Source organism: Ailuropoda melanoleuca, chromosome 16, assembly GCF_002007445.2.
Source record: "Ailuropoda melanoleuca isolate Jingjing chromosome 16, ASM200744v2, whole genome shotgun sequence".
Taxonomy (NCBI): Eukaryota; Metazoa; Chordata; class Mammalia; order Carnivora; family Ursidae; genus Ailuropoda; species Ailuropoda melanoleuca.
In genome coordinates, this window is record NC_048233.1 from 43,825,594 (window position 1) to 43,842,715 (window position 17,122).

At 54.1% G+C, this 17,122-nt stretch overlaps 2 protein-coding genes across 5 annotated transcripts in view; both read right to left on the reverse strand.

The window, feature by feature from the left end:
- Nucleotides 1-2,377: 2,377 nt before the first annotated feature.
- Nucleotides 2,378-4,522, reverse strand: GPR84 (G protein-coupled receptor 84). Its single transcript, XM_002923442.4, has 2 exons — nt 4,286-4,522; nt 2,378-3,765 (listed from the first exon to the last, which is right to left on the reverse strand). The coding sequence occupies exon 2, from the start codon at nt 3,755-3,757 to the stop codon at nt 2,522-2,524; it is 1,236 nt and encodes a 411-aa protein (XP_002923488.2). The 5' UTR covers nt 3,758-3,765; nt 4,286-4,522; the 3' UTR covers nt 2,378-2,521.
- A 3,190-nt stretch (nt 4,523-7,712) lies between these two features.
- Nucleotides 7,713-17,122, reverse strand: part of ZNF385A (zinc finger protein 385A) — a 20,012-nt gene continuing 10,602 nt past the window's right edge. For 2 of the 4 annotated variants that reach the window (XM_034646249.1, XM_034646251.1), the window contains 6 exons: nt 13,939-14,049; nt 12,137-12,299; nt 10,022-10,264; nt 9,495-9,664; nt 9,192-9,287; nt 7,713-9,056 (listed from right to left, as the gene is read on the reverse strand). In XM_034646249.1, coding sequence (XP_034502140.1) covers nt 8,826-9,056; nt 9,192-9,287; nt 9,495-9,664; nt 10,022-10,264; nt 12,137-12,299; nt 13,939-14,049 — 1,014 coding nt within the window. In that variant the 3' untranslated portion in view covers nt 7,713-8,825. Of the gene's footprint in view, nt 9,057-9,191; nt 9,288-9,494; nt 9,665-10,021; nt 10,265-12,136; nt 12,300-13,938; nt 14,063-17,122 lie in introns of all 4 variants that reach the window. The other 2 variants (XM_034646252.1, XM_034646250.1) reach the window with 2 other exon arrangements.

A 17,122-nucleotide genomic window follows, 5' to 3' on the forward strand; every position in this document is an offset into this window, starting at 1 on the left:
GAGGGGGCGCGGGGAGAGCGGGGAGGGGAGGAGGGGAGGTGGGGGGACGAGGGAAAGAGGAGTTTAGGAGAAAAAAGACGGCAGCAGAGGTACGGGAGACGAAGGCAGCCTACCGGAGAGACGGACAGATGGAGAGAGACAGAGAGCGGCTGTGAGAGAGAGCGTCAGAACGTCAGCGCTACCGCTCGGCCTCGCGCGGGAGACTGGCAGAGACAGAGAGACAGAGAGACAGGCACTGCCTCACACTCACGGGGCCCCCAAATACGGACGCTCCCCCGAGACACGCGTGAGCGCCGCACCGTGAGGGACCTCGTGCGTGGACACGGACGGGCCATGCACACCCACAAGCCAGAGAAAGCCGGAGAGAGAGCCTGGCTTTTCTTCCGCCTCTTTTTCCTACGTTTCTATCGAAATGAGAGGCGGCTGTGTGTGCGTGGGCCGTGGAGGGTGAAAGAGAAGGGGGTTGTTTTCTTGCTAAGATCTGGCCTCTCTGGTGTCAGACTCCAGAGTTTCCTCCTGTGTCCCGTGAGTCGTTTTTTCCGGAGACCACTACTCGGGAAGTCCCTCCTTGGGTCTAACTTCAATCTCTGTTGCTGCTCCTTTCTGCGTGCCAAAACTTTTGAATTGCCTTCAAGGAATATGAAAAGTGAACCATTTTACAGCCCCTCAGAGAATTGTCAACTTTCAGAATCTAAGAAGGCTGAGCAGGAAGGACGTTTAGGAATTATCTGTTAACTTGATTCTAGGTTCAGAAAGGAAGCTGTCCTGTAGTGGTTAGACATGTGGACTGAAGTGTGACTCTGTCCTTAAATCATGGTCATACCACGTATTAGTTCTTCCACTTTGGATAAATTGCTTAACCTCTTTGTGCTTCAATTTTTTTCATTTGTAAGAATGAGATTATAATAAATACTTCATGGTGAATTTTGTAAGAATTACATGAAATAATATATTTACAGGGTTTAGGACAGCACTGGGCACATGGTAAGATTGCACCCCACTCTGAACTTGGTACACATGATAAAACCTGTGGCCCCCATGGTCCAGGATCCTGCTCAAATTCACAGAGCTAATTATCGGAAAGCCTTGACTGGAACCCTTGTCTCTACGCTCTCTGGCTAATGTTCTTTATTGGTCTTGCTGTTCACCCCACCTGTCTGGACCCCTGCCTCAGTAGCCTGAGCTTGACTCAGTTTAGGCTGCTGTGATTTTTGTGGAAGAAGAACTCTCAGAAATACATGTTCCGGATTAGGACACAGGATTCCTGGGACTTCGAAATGTGTTGAATGTGAGGACATTGATCTGTCTCCGCTGCCTCTGCTTGTTTCTGTCCTTGTCCGAATCTCTCCGGGCTTCACTTTGTTTCCCTCAAACCATGGACTCAGGAGCAGGGAGGGGACAGCAGGTGGCCAGAGCAGCATTACTGTAGTCACCATGACCCTCACATTCCAATGCCTGAACAGTACCCACCCTGCTCCCCCTAACCCCAACTAAACAGACAGTAAATATCTCATGAGTAAGAAATGTCTGATTCGTTACTTTTCCCCCTAAGCTTTGGGGAAAAGAGAGAAATGCAGATCTCTGGGTCATCACCGTTGCTGGCTGGGTGGGAGGTGGTCTGTGGGCTCCCAGTCCCTCTGATACCTTCTTGTCCTCAACAGGGACACCAAAAAGGAAACACAGAGAACCAGCGTCACCTGGTGGCCACAGGTACTTTCTTTAAGTTCACACGTGTGCATGGCTGGGGCGACAGAATATTGGTCATGCTAGAGGAAGGGAATGGGGTCTTCCCTCAGCTGGACCCCTGAAGTCTCTTAACTAGAGTCTCTGTTCTGCTCTCGTAACTCAGGATGACAAGAGCAAGTCTGGGGAAAGTGAGGGGCCAGGACTTCAGCTGATTTAGCTCTGACCAGTGTGACTGCTGGGGTAGCTGGAACCCCTCCCTGTCTGCCATTGCTTCAGCTTAGCTCAGTTCATTTCCACAGAGCAAAGAGTCCTCTTCCATGACCATTCTCTTTGGATATGGCAAGGGCCAGGGGGCTGGACTCACTGGAGCGGCTATCGAAGCTGGATTACAAGAGTTTTCTGAGCTGAGTAAACCCGTTTGTGGGGATGGAGGGGGGGCGATCCAGGCAGCAGTAGTTAGGGTTAGGGGCCATTTCTGGGAAGTTAAACAAAAAGACAGGTGGATCCTCTTAAACCAACTCATGTTTTATACCTGAAAACCCTTCAGTCGAAGTCTGTGTCCTAGGCCTACTGTTTCCTAACTCTGCTGGGACCTAGGTCCCCCCCAAACTCTCAGCTATTAGTTTCCAGCTGCAACCAATCCTGGCCTCTTATTCCCCAAAGACCACACCTGAGCATTAAAAGGATAGAATTCATTTATTAATAATAATGCACCTTGGGCAGCCTAGAGCTGAAGCATTGATCAAGGGATGGAGAAGCCTGGTTTGGGGGTAGGGGGAAAGTTGTCTGTGAAAATGCCCACAGGTCTTACTTTCATCTACTCCCTACCAGCTGGTCACTTTAGTTCTGGAGGAGTCAGTCTTGGATTCTGGTGACTGGGGACACAGTTCTGATGGAGCCTACGGAAACACTGGGACCCTCGTTTTAGGAGGGAGCCATAGGCTTGGCGGAACTGACGGTTCATGGCTGCATAGAGCACGGGGTTGATGCAACTATTGAGCCAGGTGAGATTGGCAGCGAGCATGTGGACAACCCGAGGAGCATGGGCTTTGACATCCAGGATGTTGAGCAGCAAGAAGGGGATGTAGCTCAGGGCAAAGCAGAGGAACACAGCAAAACACATCCGAGTTACCTTCCCAAACTCTGATGGAGAGTCCTGAGTTCTCTGGGCTCTTTTAGTTGGCCTGGTCTTGGCTGGTGCTTCTGGATGGCTTTTCTCTGCCATCTGCTTAGCTACCTCCCTGCTGTGCTGGTTGCCCACTTCTGATGAGTCCCATTCCATGGTCTGGGTGGTGGCAGAACTGACTGGCTCTGATGAAGTCCCTGCACTGGGCCTTTCTGATGCCAGCCTGCTGTCCAGCTCCTGGAAACGACCCGGTATAGCCTCTGTCCCAGCCACTTGGTTGGAGTGGACACTTGGCTGCTTGTACTGATCCAGCGCCTGTGCTGCTCGCTTCACTTGGTGGTAGATGAGGCAATAGAAGATGCCAACACTGCTGAGCCCCAGCACAAAGTAGATGCCCATGAGGATGGGGGCGTAGGTCTGGTCTTCGCTGCGATCAAAACTGCAGGTGCAGACTACAGGCACCAAGGTATACGTAGGCCAAAGGGGGGCCAAGCTGGCCATACCCACCACCCAGGTGCCCACCAGTGCCAGCAGTATCCCCTTGGCACTGAACACTTGGGGAAAGAGCATAGGGTGGGCAATAAGGAGGTAGCGTGCCAGGGCAATAAGGCAGAGGGTGAGGATGGAGACAGCATTGGATGTAAAGAGGAGGAACCCAAAGACCTTGCAGAAGGTGGCGCCAGTGCGCCATTGCAGGTGGAGGTAGGTGTCCACAGAGAAGGGCTGAAGAAAGGTGCAGTACAGCAGATCGGCCACCGAGAGGTTGGCGATGAGCAGGTTGAAGTGGGTACGGAGCTTGGGCTGGATGGCCAAGGCCAGCAGGGTGAGCACATTGCCCACGGTGCCTGTCACAGCTACCACTACCCCCCAGCTAACTGCGATATAACGATAGCCCAGTACAGACGAATGGTAGCAGGAGAACGTGGCACTGGAGGTGTTCTGCATGATGGAGGCTAAAGAGGCGGAAGGAATAAGGGGAAGAAGGAGTCAGAACCTCACCTTGGACTTAGATCTCTTGAACAGCTCTGGGCCCCTGGACACCTGAACTGTTTGGGAAGCTCACCAGCCTCCCGAGCCATTGCCAGGCCTCTGCATCCTCTACCCTTCCTGAGATTCCCAACCCTCTCCTTGGGCTCTCTTTGTCCTTTCCCACTCTCAAAGATTCTATCTAATTCCCCTAAATCCTTATCTAAATATCTCTCAGTGTCTGTCCACTCCAAACTCCAGGCCTCTTCAATATCCAGCCATATATTCTCAGTAACCCTAACACCCTGTGACTTTCTAATCTTTTCCCTTTCCCCTAAGACCACCCAGGAGTCCCCTCTCTCTATTCAGGGTGCTACTGTAGTCTCCCCTGCTCTTGTCTGCTACACACACACAGGCCTCAGGTTGTTTTGTTTTTTTCTATTTTTATCACCTGGGAGATGAGGAGACAGAGAAAGTAAAAGTCTACCCACTACAAAAAGTACTCACCTGAGTCTCCCAGCCTTCAATTCTCACTCCAGTGGAGAGAAGTCTAGCTCATTCAGAGAGCATTCTTTTCTGGTGGACCGTCAGGCTTCAAGACATGGTCTTATACTAGACTGACTGAATAAGAAATTCCCCAGTTACCCAACCTCAGCCACTTCCTCCCTTACCTCCCCTTGCTTTGGGTAGTGCAATCTGGGCCTCTCTGTTGAAAATCCCCTGCTACTTACACCAAAGCTGTTTCACGCCTTCCTAAAGACCCAAGCTCTGTTTCCTTCCCCTCTTTGCATAGCAGGACACCTGTAAGTTCATTGCCAAGAATTGTCCAGACATGGAGACAGACCGTCAGAATATCTGGGCCACTTCTCTAGGGGCCAAGGAGAAAACCAAGTTTCAGGAGCAGCTCTGGACATCCTAGAAGCCTTGAGTTTGTCAGGAGGGAGCACTGCCTTTCTTCTCTCTGGGACTCAGAGATGGTTCAAATCGGGGTGGGGGGGTCTCATGTGATACCCTAGCACATCTGATAAAAGGAGCCAGATGAAGAAAGGTGGGAAAAGAAGCACCCAGGATTCTGGCTTCACTCCACACAGGGGCACAGGCCACTGTTGAACCATTCATTCATTCATTCATTCATTCATTCATTCATTCATTCATTCGTCTGTTCACTCAACTAACACACGTTGAGTGCCTACTATGCACTGGACTCCAAGCTAGACACTGGGGATAAAGAAGGTATGACACATGGGCTTGCACATAGTCTAGCAGGGGACATAGATTTGTAAATATATAAATGTTTAATTGATTCTCTAAAGTAGGGGTCAGCAAACTTCGGTTTATGCACCAAATCTGGGGTTGCCATCAGTTTTGCTTTGTTTTTTAAAGTAAGCTCTATGCCCAACATGGGGCTTCAGCTAAGGACCCCTGAGATCAAGAGTTGCATGCTCTACCAACTGGGCCAGCCACGCGCCCCCCTCCCCCCGCCCATCTGTTTTCGTATGGGCTATGAGCCAAGAAGGTTTTTTTCCATTTTAAAATGGTTATATAAGTACCTACATAGTACCCTCCCTCAGTTTTGTCTCTTGGCCGACACAACCTAAAATAGTTACCATCTGGCCATTTAAGAAAAAGTTTGCTGACCCTTACTCTACAGCATATCAGGGGCTTAGAGAAAAGGAGTGAAACTGCTAAGGAAGAGGTCAGGAAAGGGTTCACAGAAAAATATCTGAGCTGGGCTTTGAGTGATGAACAGGAGTTTTTTTTGGGAGGAGGTAAGAAGGACATTCTCGGCAAAGGGAACAGGATGCATAGAGTCACAGAGGTTTAGGTAGAGGTGAACAAAGACTGGGAGGTAGGGAGCAACCGAGAAGATCCTGGAGAAGTGAGCAGGGCAGTGATCGAGGAAGTCCTTGTGCGTCATGCTAAGGAGCTGGGGTTTTATCCTGAAGGCCACGGGAAGATTTACACTCAAGTAGCTGTGAATAAGGACTGGAAGTGTGCAGGCCAGAACTGAGAGACCGGGAACACCTGGGTGGCTCAGTCGGTCAAGCGTCTGCCTTTGCCGGTCATGATGATCCCAGGGACCGGTGTCAGCTCCGCATTGGGGAGCCTGCTTCTCCCTCTGCCTGCTGCTCCCCCTGCTTGTGCTCTCTGTGACAAATAAATACAATCGAAGAAGAAGGAGAAGGAGAAGGAGAAGGAGAAACCAGTAAAGAGGCACCAGTTCAGACAAGAGTGAGGCAGGGCCTGAGCTGGGGCCAGGACTGGCTTCATGCACTATGTGTGATCACACAGGGCCCTGCACTTACATGGGGCTGGGGTTGGTTTAACACTCCACACAGTCCTAAGATCCATTTTGAATAAGCGGCCCTGCTTTTTCATTTGCACTGGGCCCACAAACTATGTAGCCAGTCCTGGTTAGGGCAGTGGTTGTGGGAGTAGAGAGTAACAATCAGGATGCATGGGTCATTAAGAGGTCAGATAGGATTTATCTAGTGCTGCTTGGATGAAGGGTCAGGAAGAGGGAAGACTGGATGACTCCCAGTTTTCCGGGTGGATGGCCGTGTTCTGCATCAGTAGGATAGGGAATGGTCAGAGCAGCAGGCTTAGGGGAACGGGGTAAGTGATGAATTCATTTTTAAACCAGATTGGAGGTATGTATCCCAGCCCCTCTCACTCCAGTTTCTTCTAGCTGCTGTCTCTATTCCCACATGTGACCCAGCCCCTGCTTTTCACCACCTTCTCTCCTAGAGGGCCACTCTTGCCCCTCAGAATTCTGGATCTCGTCTTTGCATTTTTTCTTTTTTTTTTTTAGCTAGATCTGAAAAAACAAAACACAAAAATCCAACCACTCCTAAACTCCTTGTTGGGTTCCATTTCTAAGCCCACAGTGAAGCCCTACCCCCAACTTCATAATTGACAAACCCAGGAGGCCCCTATTTCCCTCTCCTTCCTCTTTGACAATCATCATCTCACCTTCCCTCCCCCTTTCCTCCGAAAAACTGGGAAGTGGGTGGAGAGGGGAAGTGAGCAAAGGGGATGCAATTCAGGGGGAACCTTGGGGAGATGCTTGGTTCTGGTCTGGCCTTTTTTGTTTGGCTTTCTTGCCACCCAGCAGGGCTAGAGGGGAGGGGTCACAGAGTCAATACTGCTCTTGGGAGTATGTGGTTGAACTGAATTCTGGAGATAATGAGGAGCCCCTTCCCCCACATCATGTGTGAGGCAGCTGAACAGAGTGTGCTTTGCTGTCCCACAGACCATTTAGGGGACCAGGAGAGAAGGTATTCCAGTATATCTGCATATCTGTAAATGGCACAGTCCCAGTTCTTTAGTCTTGGAACATGAAGTCTCAATGAAGTTTTAAGAGAGACAAATCTGCTCATTTTGCATATGGGGAAACTGAGGTCCAGAGAGGGGAAGGACTAAGTCAAGGTCATTGTTTACATGAGGCCCAGCAGTGCCTAGAGTTCAGATTCCTAGTCCCTGCCCCGACTTCTTTCCATTCGTTGCGTGTTGCTGGCGTGGATTCCCCACCAGAGAGAGGCACAAAAGCCTGGATTCTTTCCTTTGTTTGAGCCTGGATCTAGACCTGTTTCCCAGAATCGCGAGACACACCACCAGAGTCTTAGCTTAGGGGGACTCCTTTTCCATGTCGTTGGCGCCGCCTGGTGGAGTTGTGGAGAATCCTCAGCAGCCGCGGCTACAATCCTAGACCTGGACTCGAAATGATTCCCTAGGGCCAAGTTTACATTTGGGTTGGGCGGCAGTGGGATTGGGAGCCTCTGCTCACTTTCCACAAGCCTCGGACCTTGCCTTCTCCCACTGCCGTCTTTCTGGCCCCCTTTCCCGTGTGCCGGTCCCCCTCACCATACAGATCCATCTCGCATTGGAATAGCTCCCATATCAGGGGGCCAAGATTGAGAGTCAGAGTCTGGGGGACGGAGGGCAACGAATCCAGACTTTATTGTCGGGGAGAGGGAAAAGGGAAGACGTGGATGGGGGGCCAGGGTTGCTACATCGTCAAGCATAAAGAGTTGTTGGGGACGGGAAGGCCAGTGGGGGCCCGTCCCCCTCCCGGTCGGCTGCTGTAAGGGCTGACGATACGGAAACCACAGAGAGGGGAGGGAGGCCACGCCCCCGCCCGAATTGTGCAGTGGAGGTGTTTGGTGGGAGGGACAGCCATGAGGTCTAGGAGCAGGGACGGGGGAGGCTACAGACTCAGCGAATCCTGCGGAAAGGGGAGGGGCGGGGGCGAGGCTTCTATTGCTTTTTGCTCACAGTTTTGCGGAAGGCGAGGCGGGGGTGGGCTTGGACTGGACACCCCTTGCCCCCCTCGGTACCCCTTGGGCGATGGGTGCTGGTGAAAAGAATGGAATCCAGACTGGGGAGGAAGAAGGTGAGGGAAGGGTCTGTAGGGGCATCTACTTGGCCCCACCCAAGTGCCAGAGATGCCCCCAAGTGCTGCCCCCTAAGATGGGCCCAGCTAGACCTGGGGCTGGAGCATGGTGCGGGGCGGGCACAGTGAGGTTGCAGGCGGTAAAACCAAAGTGCTTTTGAGGGACCCAGGATCCCGCCTGCTCCCCTCCCCCTGTGGAGGACGGGGGTGTTCACGGAAGCGCTTCAGTTTGGGGGCAGGGGGCCGGAGTCCCAGAGTCCGCTTATTGCCAAGAAAATCCATTTCTGCCCCCCGGACTCCGACCATGGCTTGTGAACCCCGTTTTGTGCTAGGTTTGGGGGGGAAGGGCTGAATGGACATGGCTTTTGGGAGGGGGGTGTCTCCAAGGGGGCTCGGGGGTGAGACGGCCCCCCCTTTTCTAGGGGAGAGGGAAGGGCAGGGGGCGGGGTTCCCTGAGATCTGGGGTGTTCCCCCCCTTCTGAAGCCCCCCTCCCCCGCTACCCCTCCCCTTTCCTGGAACCCCGTACCTCGGGGTGGGGGGGAAGGAGAGAGATCATTCAGGGAGTGCCGGGAGTAGGGGCAGGCTTGGAGCCTGGAGGCCTGGATCCCGGCTGGAGGTGGGGGGGTTGAATGGGAGGGGGTTTGGGGTTCAGGTCAGTAGGGGGAGAAAAGGATGGGTCCGTGCGCAGTTCGGATGGGCCCGGGGGCCGGGTGGAGCAAGGGGTGGGTGATGGGCGGTCCCTGGAGAAGAGGTGCAGCTGGGGCGGGACGCAGGGACAGCGGGGAGCCTGCTGCCGCTGCCATCACCGCAGCCACCGCCAGGGGGCTGGGGAGCAGGCCACCGGCCAGGGACTTGGGCAGCTCCTTGGAGAAAGTCAGCGTGCCCTGCAGGGGGGAGAGGGGCGGGGAAAGAGAGAAGTCATTCTGAGGCCCGAAAACCCCATCTCTCCCCGGGCCCGCTCCCCGCCCCCCCCAGTTCCGGTCCCCCCGTGTCCGAATTCTCCAGCGCCCAGGCCTCACCGCCAGCTCCCCGGCGCCCCTAGGCTTCTTGTGACGGCTCAGTAGCGGGTTGGGCTTCCCGGCCACGCCGTCTCGGTGCCGCCGGCTGGAAATGTGCTGTGAGGGCGAGGGGATAGGGGGCTGTGAGCCACCGGGAAAGGAGCAACAGACAAGCCGGTAGGCACACCCCAAACAGCTGGCTTGGCCCTTTCTATGGCACTAAGGACAGACCCTCAAAGAAGCGCTCTCACCCCAGCTCCCTGGTCTCTTCCCCACTTAGTGAGTAGAGCTTCCTAGAGTTCCCGGGAAAGGCCTTGGACCCACCTGTTTCAGTTGGACCTCCGAGTTGACCTTGACATTGCAGATCTCACAGTGGAAGGTTCGGTCCTGGGCAGGGGCCTCTGGCTCCCCGGGAGTGGGAGGCCCCAGACGAGGGTAAGCTTTGATGGGGCCCAGCCCACTTCGGGCCTCCAGAATTGTCTTGTGCTTAGTACCTGGAGCCCACAGAGGGCAGAAGTTAAGGGGTGGAGGAAGAATCTTCCAGGCCTACTAGGTGACAGATACATTCCCAATTAAAATATGGTGGGGGAGCATCAAGTGTGCGGTTTTTCCAAGCCCCTTGGGATGCCCCCAAACACAAAGTGGGTCAGGGGAGAGTCACAGGTAAAGAAGTTAGGTAGAGGGGGAACTGAGGAAGAAAGTGGCTAAGGAACGGGGGACATGACTTAGGGGGGAGATAGGCTGATAAGTCTTGGAGGGTTCAGGATGTGGGAAACCAGGGGAATTAGGTGGTAGGGAACAGAAGTGGGCTGAGGACAGGGGAGTAGGGGTGGGGGTAGGAGAGTCCATACCTTTGTTATGAGCCTCAAGCTGGGACAGGGAGTTCACTGCCACCTTGCACAGAGCACAGTAGAGCAGCCGCTTGGCCTTTTCCTCCTCTTCCTTGCTGCCCCCAGGCAGGGAAGCTGGGGCTGGAGTCCCCCCTTCACCCTTGGTTGTACCCTGACCAGTCTCCGGAATGCTGGGAGGGGATGGGGAGCCAGGGTGTTTCTCTGGGGATCCTGGAGCTGGACCCAGTCCATTCTCCATGGAAACTGTTGTTAGGGGAGAAACATAGGGGTCACCCCAGATGGTTTTTGGAGAAGATTCTTTATGTGGAGGAAACCCACCCCCATTTCCTGGAGGGCAAGGGCCCAGGAGTCCCCACCCTGTGACAACATGCATGCTGTCATGCCCTGGGCCAGAGCCAGATGTGGTCTAGCTGCTACAGGCTGGGTGTGAGGCTCCAATGCCTGGCTCATTCTCCAGAGGCTGGGAAAGGTTGAGGGGTCCAGCCCCAATGGCTTCCTCTTCAGGGTGAAGCTGGCACCCAGCCTAGCGATAGGGAGAGGCATGGAACAAGGATTCACCCCTCAATGGACTACCAGCCAGTCTGGGCTTCCTGCCTGGCCAGCCCCTTCCCAGAGTCCTGCCCAGTCCGCAGGGAGGCATGCCAAGAGCTCTAGGAAGGGGCAGAGGCAGCATGAGGAGAGGTCGGGGAGAAACAGTTACAGACACGGCAAAAGGGAAACAGAAACAGCAGAACCGGAGAGGGAACAGGGATGCAGGCTGCTCTATAATTCATGACTTGATTAAAGATGCACAGGCCCCAGCCCTCAGCGCTGGGTTCTGGCCTCTGTACAGGGGAAACTCTAGCACTCCCATTCTTGCTCCAGCGGCCGATCCAGTTTCCCAGTCGTGGGGAGGCTGGCAGTGGGGGCGGGGCACTGGTGGGAAAGGACCTTCTCTTCTGACCCCTGCACGTGTGCAGTTGCTTGCCCGTCCTGTGATCTTTCCCTTTACTTCTCGTGCTCATTTCTGTCATCCATTACCTCCATTTCAATCCAGATAGCACACCCACACCTCAATCTGGACAGGGCTTCACGGTTTACAAAAGTAGGGCAGGTATCACGATCTCCTTAGAGATACACCATCGGAACTAACTAAATGAGGTAATACACACGAAGCCCCTAGAACAGTGATATTGAAGAAATGTTAGCTACCACTACCGCTATCATCGTCATCCCCATTTTACAGAGATGCTGCCAAGTTTAAAAACAATGACCAGGTAAGAAGCAGCCAGAGCAGAATTAGAACTCAGCTCACCTGCCCGCCCTGCCTGTGCTTCCCTGTGGGATGTGCGTGTGCGTGCGTGTGTGTTGAGAGTGGGGTCCTGGTTGCAAAGCTGGTGATGCAGATGCCTGGTTCTCATTCTACTCAGGGTGGGGCAGAAAGGACCGGCAAGGATAAGAGGAAATGGGGATATTCAGTCTCTCTGGAGTTGGTCATGACTGATATCTGATGTGGTAATCCCAGGGTGGGGTGGCTCATATCTTCCTGTCTTGATATTCCTTCCTACCAATTTCTTGGCTGGGAGTATGATTGAAGATGGCCACAAGCCATGAGGGAGAAAGAATCTCAGAGTTGTTTTTTGTAAACCTGGAAAAGACCTCAAAAATCTTAAAGTCTCACTCCCAGGAAAGAAAACTCTGGCCCAGTGAGGTCAAAAGATCAACCAAGATCATCCAGGGAGTTGCTTGAGTTTCCTGAGCTCTTCAGTCCTCCACAAGGGGAACCCCAGAGGGCATCCCTGCCCCTCTCCCCAAGATGAAGGAGCCTCTCCCTGGATTTGATGGTTCCTTTTTTCTTGAGGAAGTTTGCCAGGTGGCCTCACCCTAGCCCCTCTCTGAGTCACTGGGCGGTGGGGAGGACAGACAGTGGGGACTCTGTCGAGAGGAGCTGGGGCGGGAGTGGGGGTGACAGGATGGAAATTTTGTATCACTGTGCTTGGCTTCAGGACTCACCTTGGGTCAGGGTGGGGTAGGGGCTGAGGAAGAGAGATGAAAGGAGAGGAGAATTCTAGGAAGTGAGGAAAGAACAGAGGAGACAAGATCAGTTGAACAATGTGGGGGGGGATTCAGACACACCTGGATGGGGCGCTACACCATCCCCGTTTTGGGGGGTGCTGCCTGGGGGAGCTGGGTCTCCAGGTTCCCGGACGCCAGGCTCCCTGCCTCGGGTCTTGGCAGCCTCAATGCCTTTGACTCTTCGGGCGTGGCGATTACCCTTGTAGTGTGCCTCAGCCTGGCTCTTTAGGGATGAAGGAAGAAAATGGAATCTGAGATCACCTTTCATCTGACCATTCTCCCCACAGAGCCCCTTCAGGTCCTGGGGTGGTCTCAGCAGGCTGTAGCGCGTCTCTTACTGTACCAGTGAGATGTAAAGCCCCATGCCAAGAAGTGCTGGTTATTCCTGGGGTTCAGACTAGCTTCTCAAGCTTGAGAGTAGATGGGAACCCGAATGTCACCCAGCCCAGGCTCCACCCTACCACCACACCCAGGGCCTGGCTGCTGACTCAGCCTTCTCACCTGGGTGAGGGAGGGTTACCCCAACCTATAATAGAATCCTAAATGGCAGAGTCCTAGCAATCCAGCCAGCCAGCCAGCAATCTCTTGGCCCCCTGGCCTTCTTTGCCTGTGTCTCCTGGCCCTGGGATCTAGCCTTCACCGCTTCTACACTCAGGCTGGGGGTCCCAAAGAGCCCTGAGGTCTGGGCTCTATCCTGACTACCCCCCACCCCGGTTCTCATTTCTCCTGAAGCCTCTGTGGACACCCTGGAGGACCCTGGCCCCAAGCCCAGCTCTGGAGATAGAGACAGCAGCAGAGACAGCTGTCAAAACAGAGCCACTTGGGGGAGGTGGGGGAGGGAAGGGGAGGGCAAAAGAGGGGAGGGCTGCCTACTATTGGCCCCCCCTGTCCCTCTAGTCCTCTACCTTCCACCAGTGAGTGGAGCCAGGGTTGGGAGAGGGGATGCCTGGGATTAAGGTAAAGGAAAGACCTAAAGCAGGGTTGGTCCTGGCTCGACCCCCACTCCCCTCCTGCTAAGAACATAGAATCCTGGAGTCACACGGTCACCCAGACAGGGATAGAGTAGAAATAAAAAAAGTGTGGATGGGCAGGAAAAGAAGACTGACAGCCAAGGGGTGGGGCAGTGGAGTGTGGAGCCTGGCATCATGGTGTGTGTGTGTGTGTGTGTGTGTGTGTGTGTGGACTGGGTAGAGAAACAGAACATGCTTTATTTCCCCCTACTCAGCAGAATGAGGCTCTGCTGTTTTTCCCCAAAGCTCTCAGAACTTGCACCCCACAGAGCCCCCTGTAGACCCACACAGAGGTCCCAGGGGAGCCTCAGAGGGAGGACAGCTGGGAGGCCTGACACCTAGGTTCTAAGTTTTGGGTGGCCTTCTCTCCAGGGGAAAGTCCCCCATTGGAAAGGGTAGAGAGAGGAGAAAGCCAGGAGGTTAGAGTGAGGTGGCTGGGCCAGGGGAGGAGTTTAGCAGAGGCCATGGAGGGCACGGGCTCTGCAGGGGAGTTAATGACCTAACTCAGCCCAGTGCCCAAGGACTAGTGGGCCAGAGGCCACTCTCCCACCCAGACACGATGGCTACTTGTGTTCTAAGAAGTTCTGAACCAGGGAGGCCTCAGTCACCAAGGAAGGGAGAAGTCAACCGTAGAGGACTGGCCTACTTCATGTTGAAATATACAGCCACCTCTTGTTCCTCTCAAGTGCCTTCCATCCGCCCCTGCCCCTCCTGCAGTATCCCCATTCTTTGCTCTTCCCCTGATATCCCCTTTATCTTTGCCCCCCACCAGGGCTCCCAGCCTCTGCCCGCCCTCGAGATCCCCTGGCTATCGCTGCCCCCTCCCCCCGCCCCAGCAGTTAGGCTTCTTACCTGAGAATTGAAGCGGATCTGACAGACATTACAGGAAATGATGGGCCGCTTGGTCTTGAGCAAAGGTCCCCCAAAAGTGTGGGAGAGTACAGCTTTCTGCACAGGGTCCATCTGTGGAGGCAGGCTGGGGTGAGCCAGGAACCCCAGCACAAGCTCATGTCCATCATCCCCCACATTGGTAGCAGCTGGGTTGAACCAAAATCCCCAGAAGCTCCTCTCTATCCCTCAGTTTGCCTGAGGGCTCTGAGCCTCAGTCCCCTGATTCCCTCCCAGCTGAATCTTCACAGCGCTGGAAGGGACCTGAGGGATCAGCTGGCCCCGTGCTCCCATCTGACAGAAAGTAGAACTGGTTTGCCCAAGGTCACACGATGAGTTAACAGCAGAGCTGGTACTTAAACGTGGACTGCTGTCTCAGTCCATCACACCATGATGACCCAACTCTCTTTTTGACCTACAGCTAGGCCAATCCACCAGAAGTCCACTGATGGGAAATCCCAAAGCACCCCAGATCCTAGGTCCTTCAGCTGAGGCCTTTGAACTCTTTTGGCCCCACTCTGGGACAAGATGTCTACCAAGCTAAGCTTCTGGTCCCAGGAGACAGACATTCCCAGCTTCCCATCGGGCCCTGAGTTGCCCTACACACTCCCTAGACCTCTTTAAGGCAGCAGATCTAGAGGGAGTAAAAGAACTCAGGAGAGAGTATATGGCTGTAGCAAATAAGGCGGAATTAGTGGGGGGAAACTAAGAAGCTGGGCTGTCCTGAGGAAGCCGAGAGATCTTCTGAGCTCTTTCTCTGGGGCACGGCTGTGGGGCTGGGCGTGATTAGGAACAGTCTCTGCCCCCACCCTGGGTCAGCAGATGTCTTTGCAGTCTCCTGCCAAGAGTTCACATGAGTAGGGGAGAGGATGGGAGTTTCTCTCTGAGGCCTTCAGCTATCAGGGGATGAGGCCAGGGGCCTAGAGGCATGAAAACTGCCTCCCTGCACAGTCCTCCTCCCTTCTGGCCCCTAGGCAGCCAGGGAAAGGCGAGACTGGAACATAGCCGAAGCTGAGGAGAATTGAGTGATGGCTGGGACCTCTCCTAAGGATGGAACCAAATTAGAGTTGAAGCCTTGTCTTCTAGGTGGAAAGATCGAGTGCAAAATAGTTGCTGGGCCTTGGGGTTCCTTAGTTCCTCAGCTGAGACCCTTCCCTGAGCCCAGGTCTTCGTGGTTCCCAGTAAGACACCGGTGAGAGACAAGAACATGAAGCAGGGGGAAGAAGGTGGTTGGAATCTGGCTCTCCCCAGTAGTCTCAGCGGCTGGTTGGGGGTAATGTCAGAAAGGGGGCTTTAGATCCCTGTGAAATGGGCTGCCTCATTTGGTCGTAGTAGAGGCAGGAGCCATGACCAAGTTCAGGTGACTGATCTGACTGACAAGTGTCCGAACACTTGGTCTGCCCTTGGCTGGAAGCAGCCCCTTTCAGTAGCTCACTTTTCACCTCCTGGAAACCCAGGTCCTCTTCAAAGAAGAGCCGAACAAGGGAAGAATGGTTGTGACTGTGTGTTTCTAGGCAGGCTGTGATCAATCTGTGCACGGGTGGAGTGTGAGGGAGTGTCACGTGCTGTGCTGTGCGTACATCATTTATGTATCAACATTGCTGTGTCGGGGGCTTTGCCGACGCCATGAGTGGTCAGGTTGTGTAATCTTCAGCTGTGTGTTTATCTGTGTGAATGTATGATGTGTTTGGCAGAAAGAAAGACAGACCAAGTTGGAGACAGGCTTTAATCAGAGAGGAGAGACAGACGACTGCTCTCAGCTCCCAGTCTCCAGGCGTCAGTCCTCCCTATCCAGAGACACCCCCCCGCCCCCTGCCCCAGGGTTCTCCTCAACCCTGGGCTTCCTCACATGCTGGGTGGGGAATGGAATTCAGCCTAAACAGAAACCCAATCTGGGCCAGGAAACCTAAGTCGATGACAGCAGTAGGGAGAGAGGAGTGGGATGGAGAGGGGACAGCAGAGGCCCCAGTTCTGTCTCTGCCCCAGCCTGCTCCCCAGAGTGCCCTGAGGACGACCTGTGGGCTGACCATCCCAACATCCATCCGGGAGAATGGTCCCTGGCCCACTTAGGTCCCTCCTCCAGGATGAGAGCCTTTTCTCTTGCACACGCCCCTCTCTCACTTTAAGTCCATAAACACCAACTGGGGTGGGGGTGGATGAGGAAGAGGGCACCAGCCCGGGGCGTGGGTCCTGCCCACCCTCTCCTCCAGGAACTGAGGAGACATCAGGCTGAAGGTGAGGGCTCCTGGGCCCAATCCCTGCACAGGTGGAATGTGAGCCACTGAAATGCCGCTCCAGGCCAAGGTCAAGAGGCCCTGGTGACCTAGATGAGGGCTCTCTCGGGAGGGGTGGAGGCCAACATCTCCCACAGCCCATTCCACTCCAGAGCCCCTTTCCTGGGATTTTGGCCTAGACACTGCCTGGAAAGGTCCACGAAACATTCCTCTCCTACCTGCCCTCCAACAGCAGACATGAAGGGGAATCGCTCCCTGAAGCTGGGGCAAAATGAATCAGGAAGGGCAAGGGGGAGGGAAGGGAGGAAACCAGATCAGGAACACAAAGAGGGGGGCATGATTATATTTCCTTCCATTGCCCTTTATCTGATGGAAACTGCCCCTTGTTTGACCACCCCACTTCCCCATCCTCCACCACCCCCCACACCCCAGTAAAGGTGAAAAGGGAAGGAGGGTGGAATCTCAGGGATGGGAAGACCTGAGGGACAGGAAGAATTGAAATAGGAAAGACAGCGAGCTAGGGGGTGTCTAAAGAGCAGGTGGAAGCTGGTGGGGGAGGGATGCTGGGAAGGGGAGAGATGCCAGGATGGGATAAGAGGGATCTAAGCGGCGTGGTAATTTGAGGGTACATGTAAGACCTGATGGGAAGTCTGAATATCTGGGGGACTCCAAGGAGCTGAGAAGCAGAGGTGGGGGTATCCAGTATGGTGGCAATAGTCTGGGGGTGCCAGCTGGGATCCAGAGATTGGTTGGGACCGCGCCAGTTATGGGGGATGGGCCAGATAACCCGAGGACCAAGCGAAAGGAGAGGTAGCCCGCCCGCCAGGGGCGGGGCGGGGATGGGGTGGGGGGGCGCTGCAAAAAAAAAAAAAAAAAAAAAAAAAAAAAAAAAAAAAAAAAAAAAAAAAAAAAAA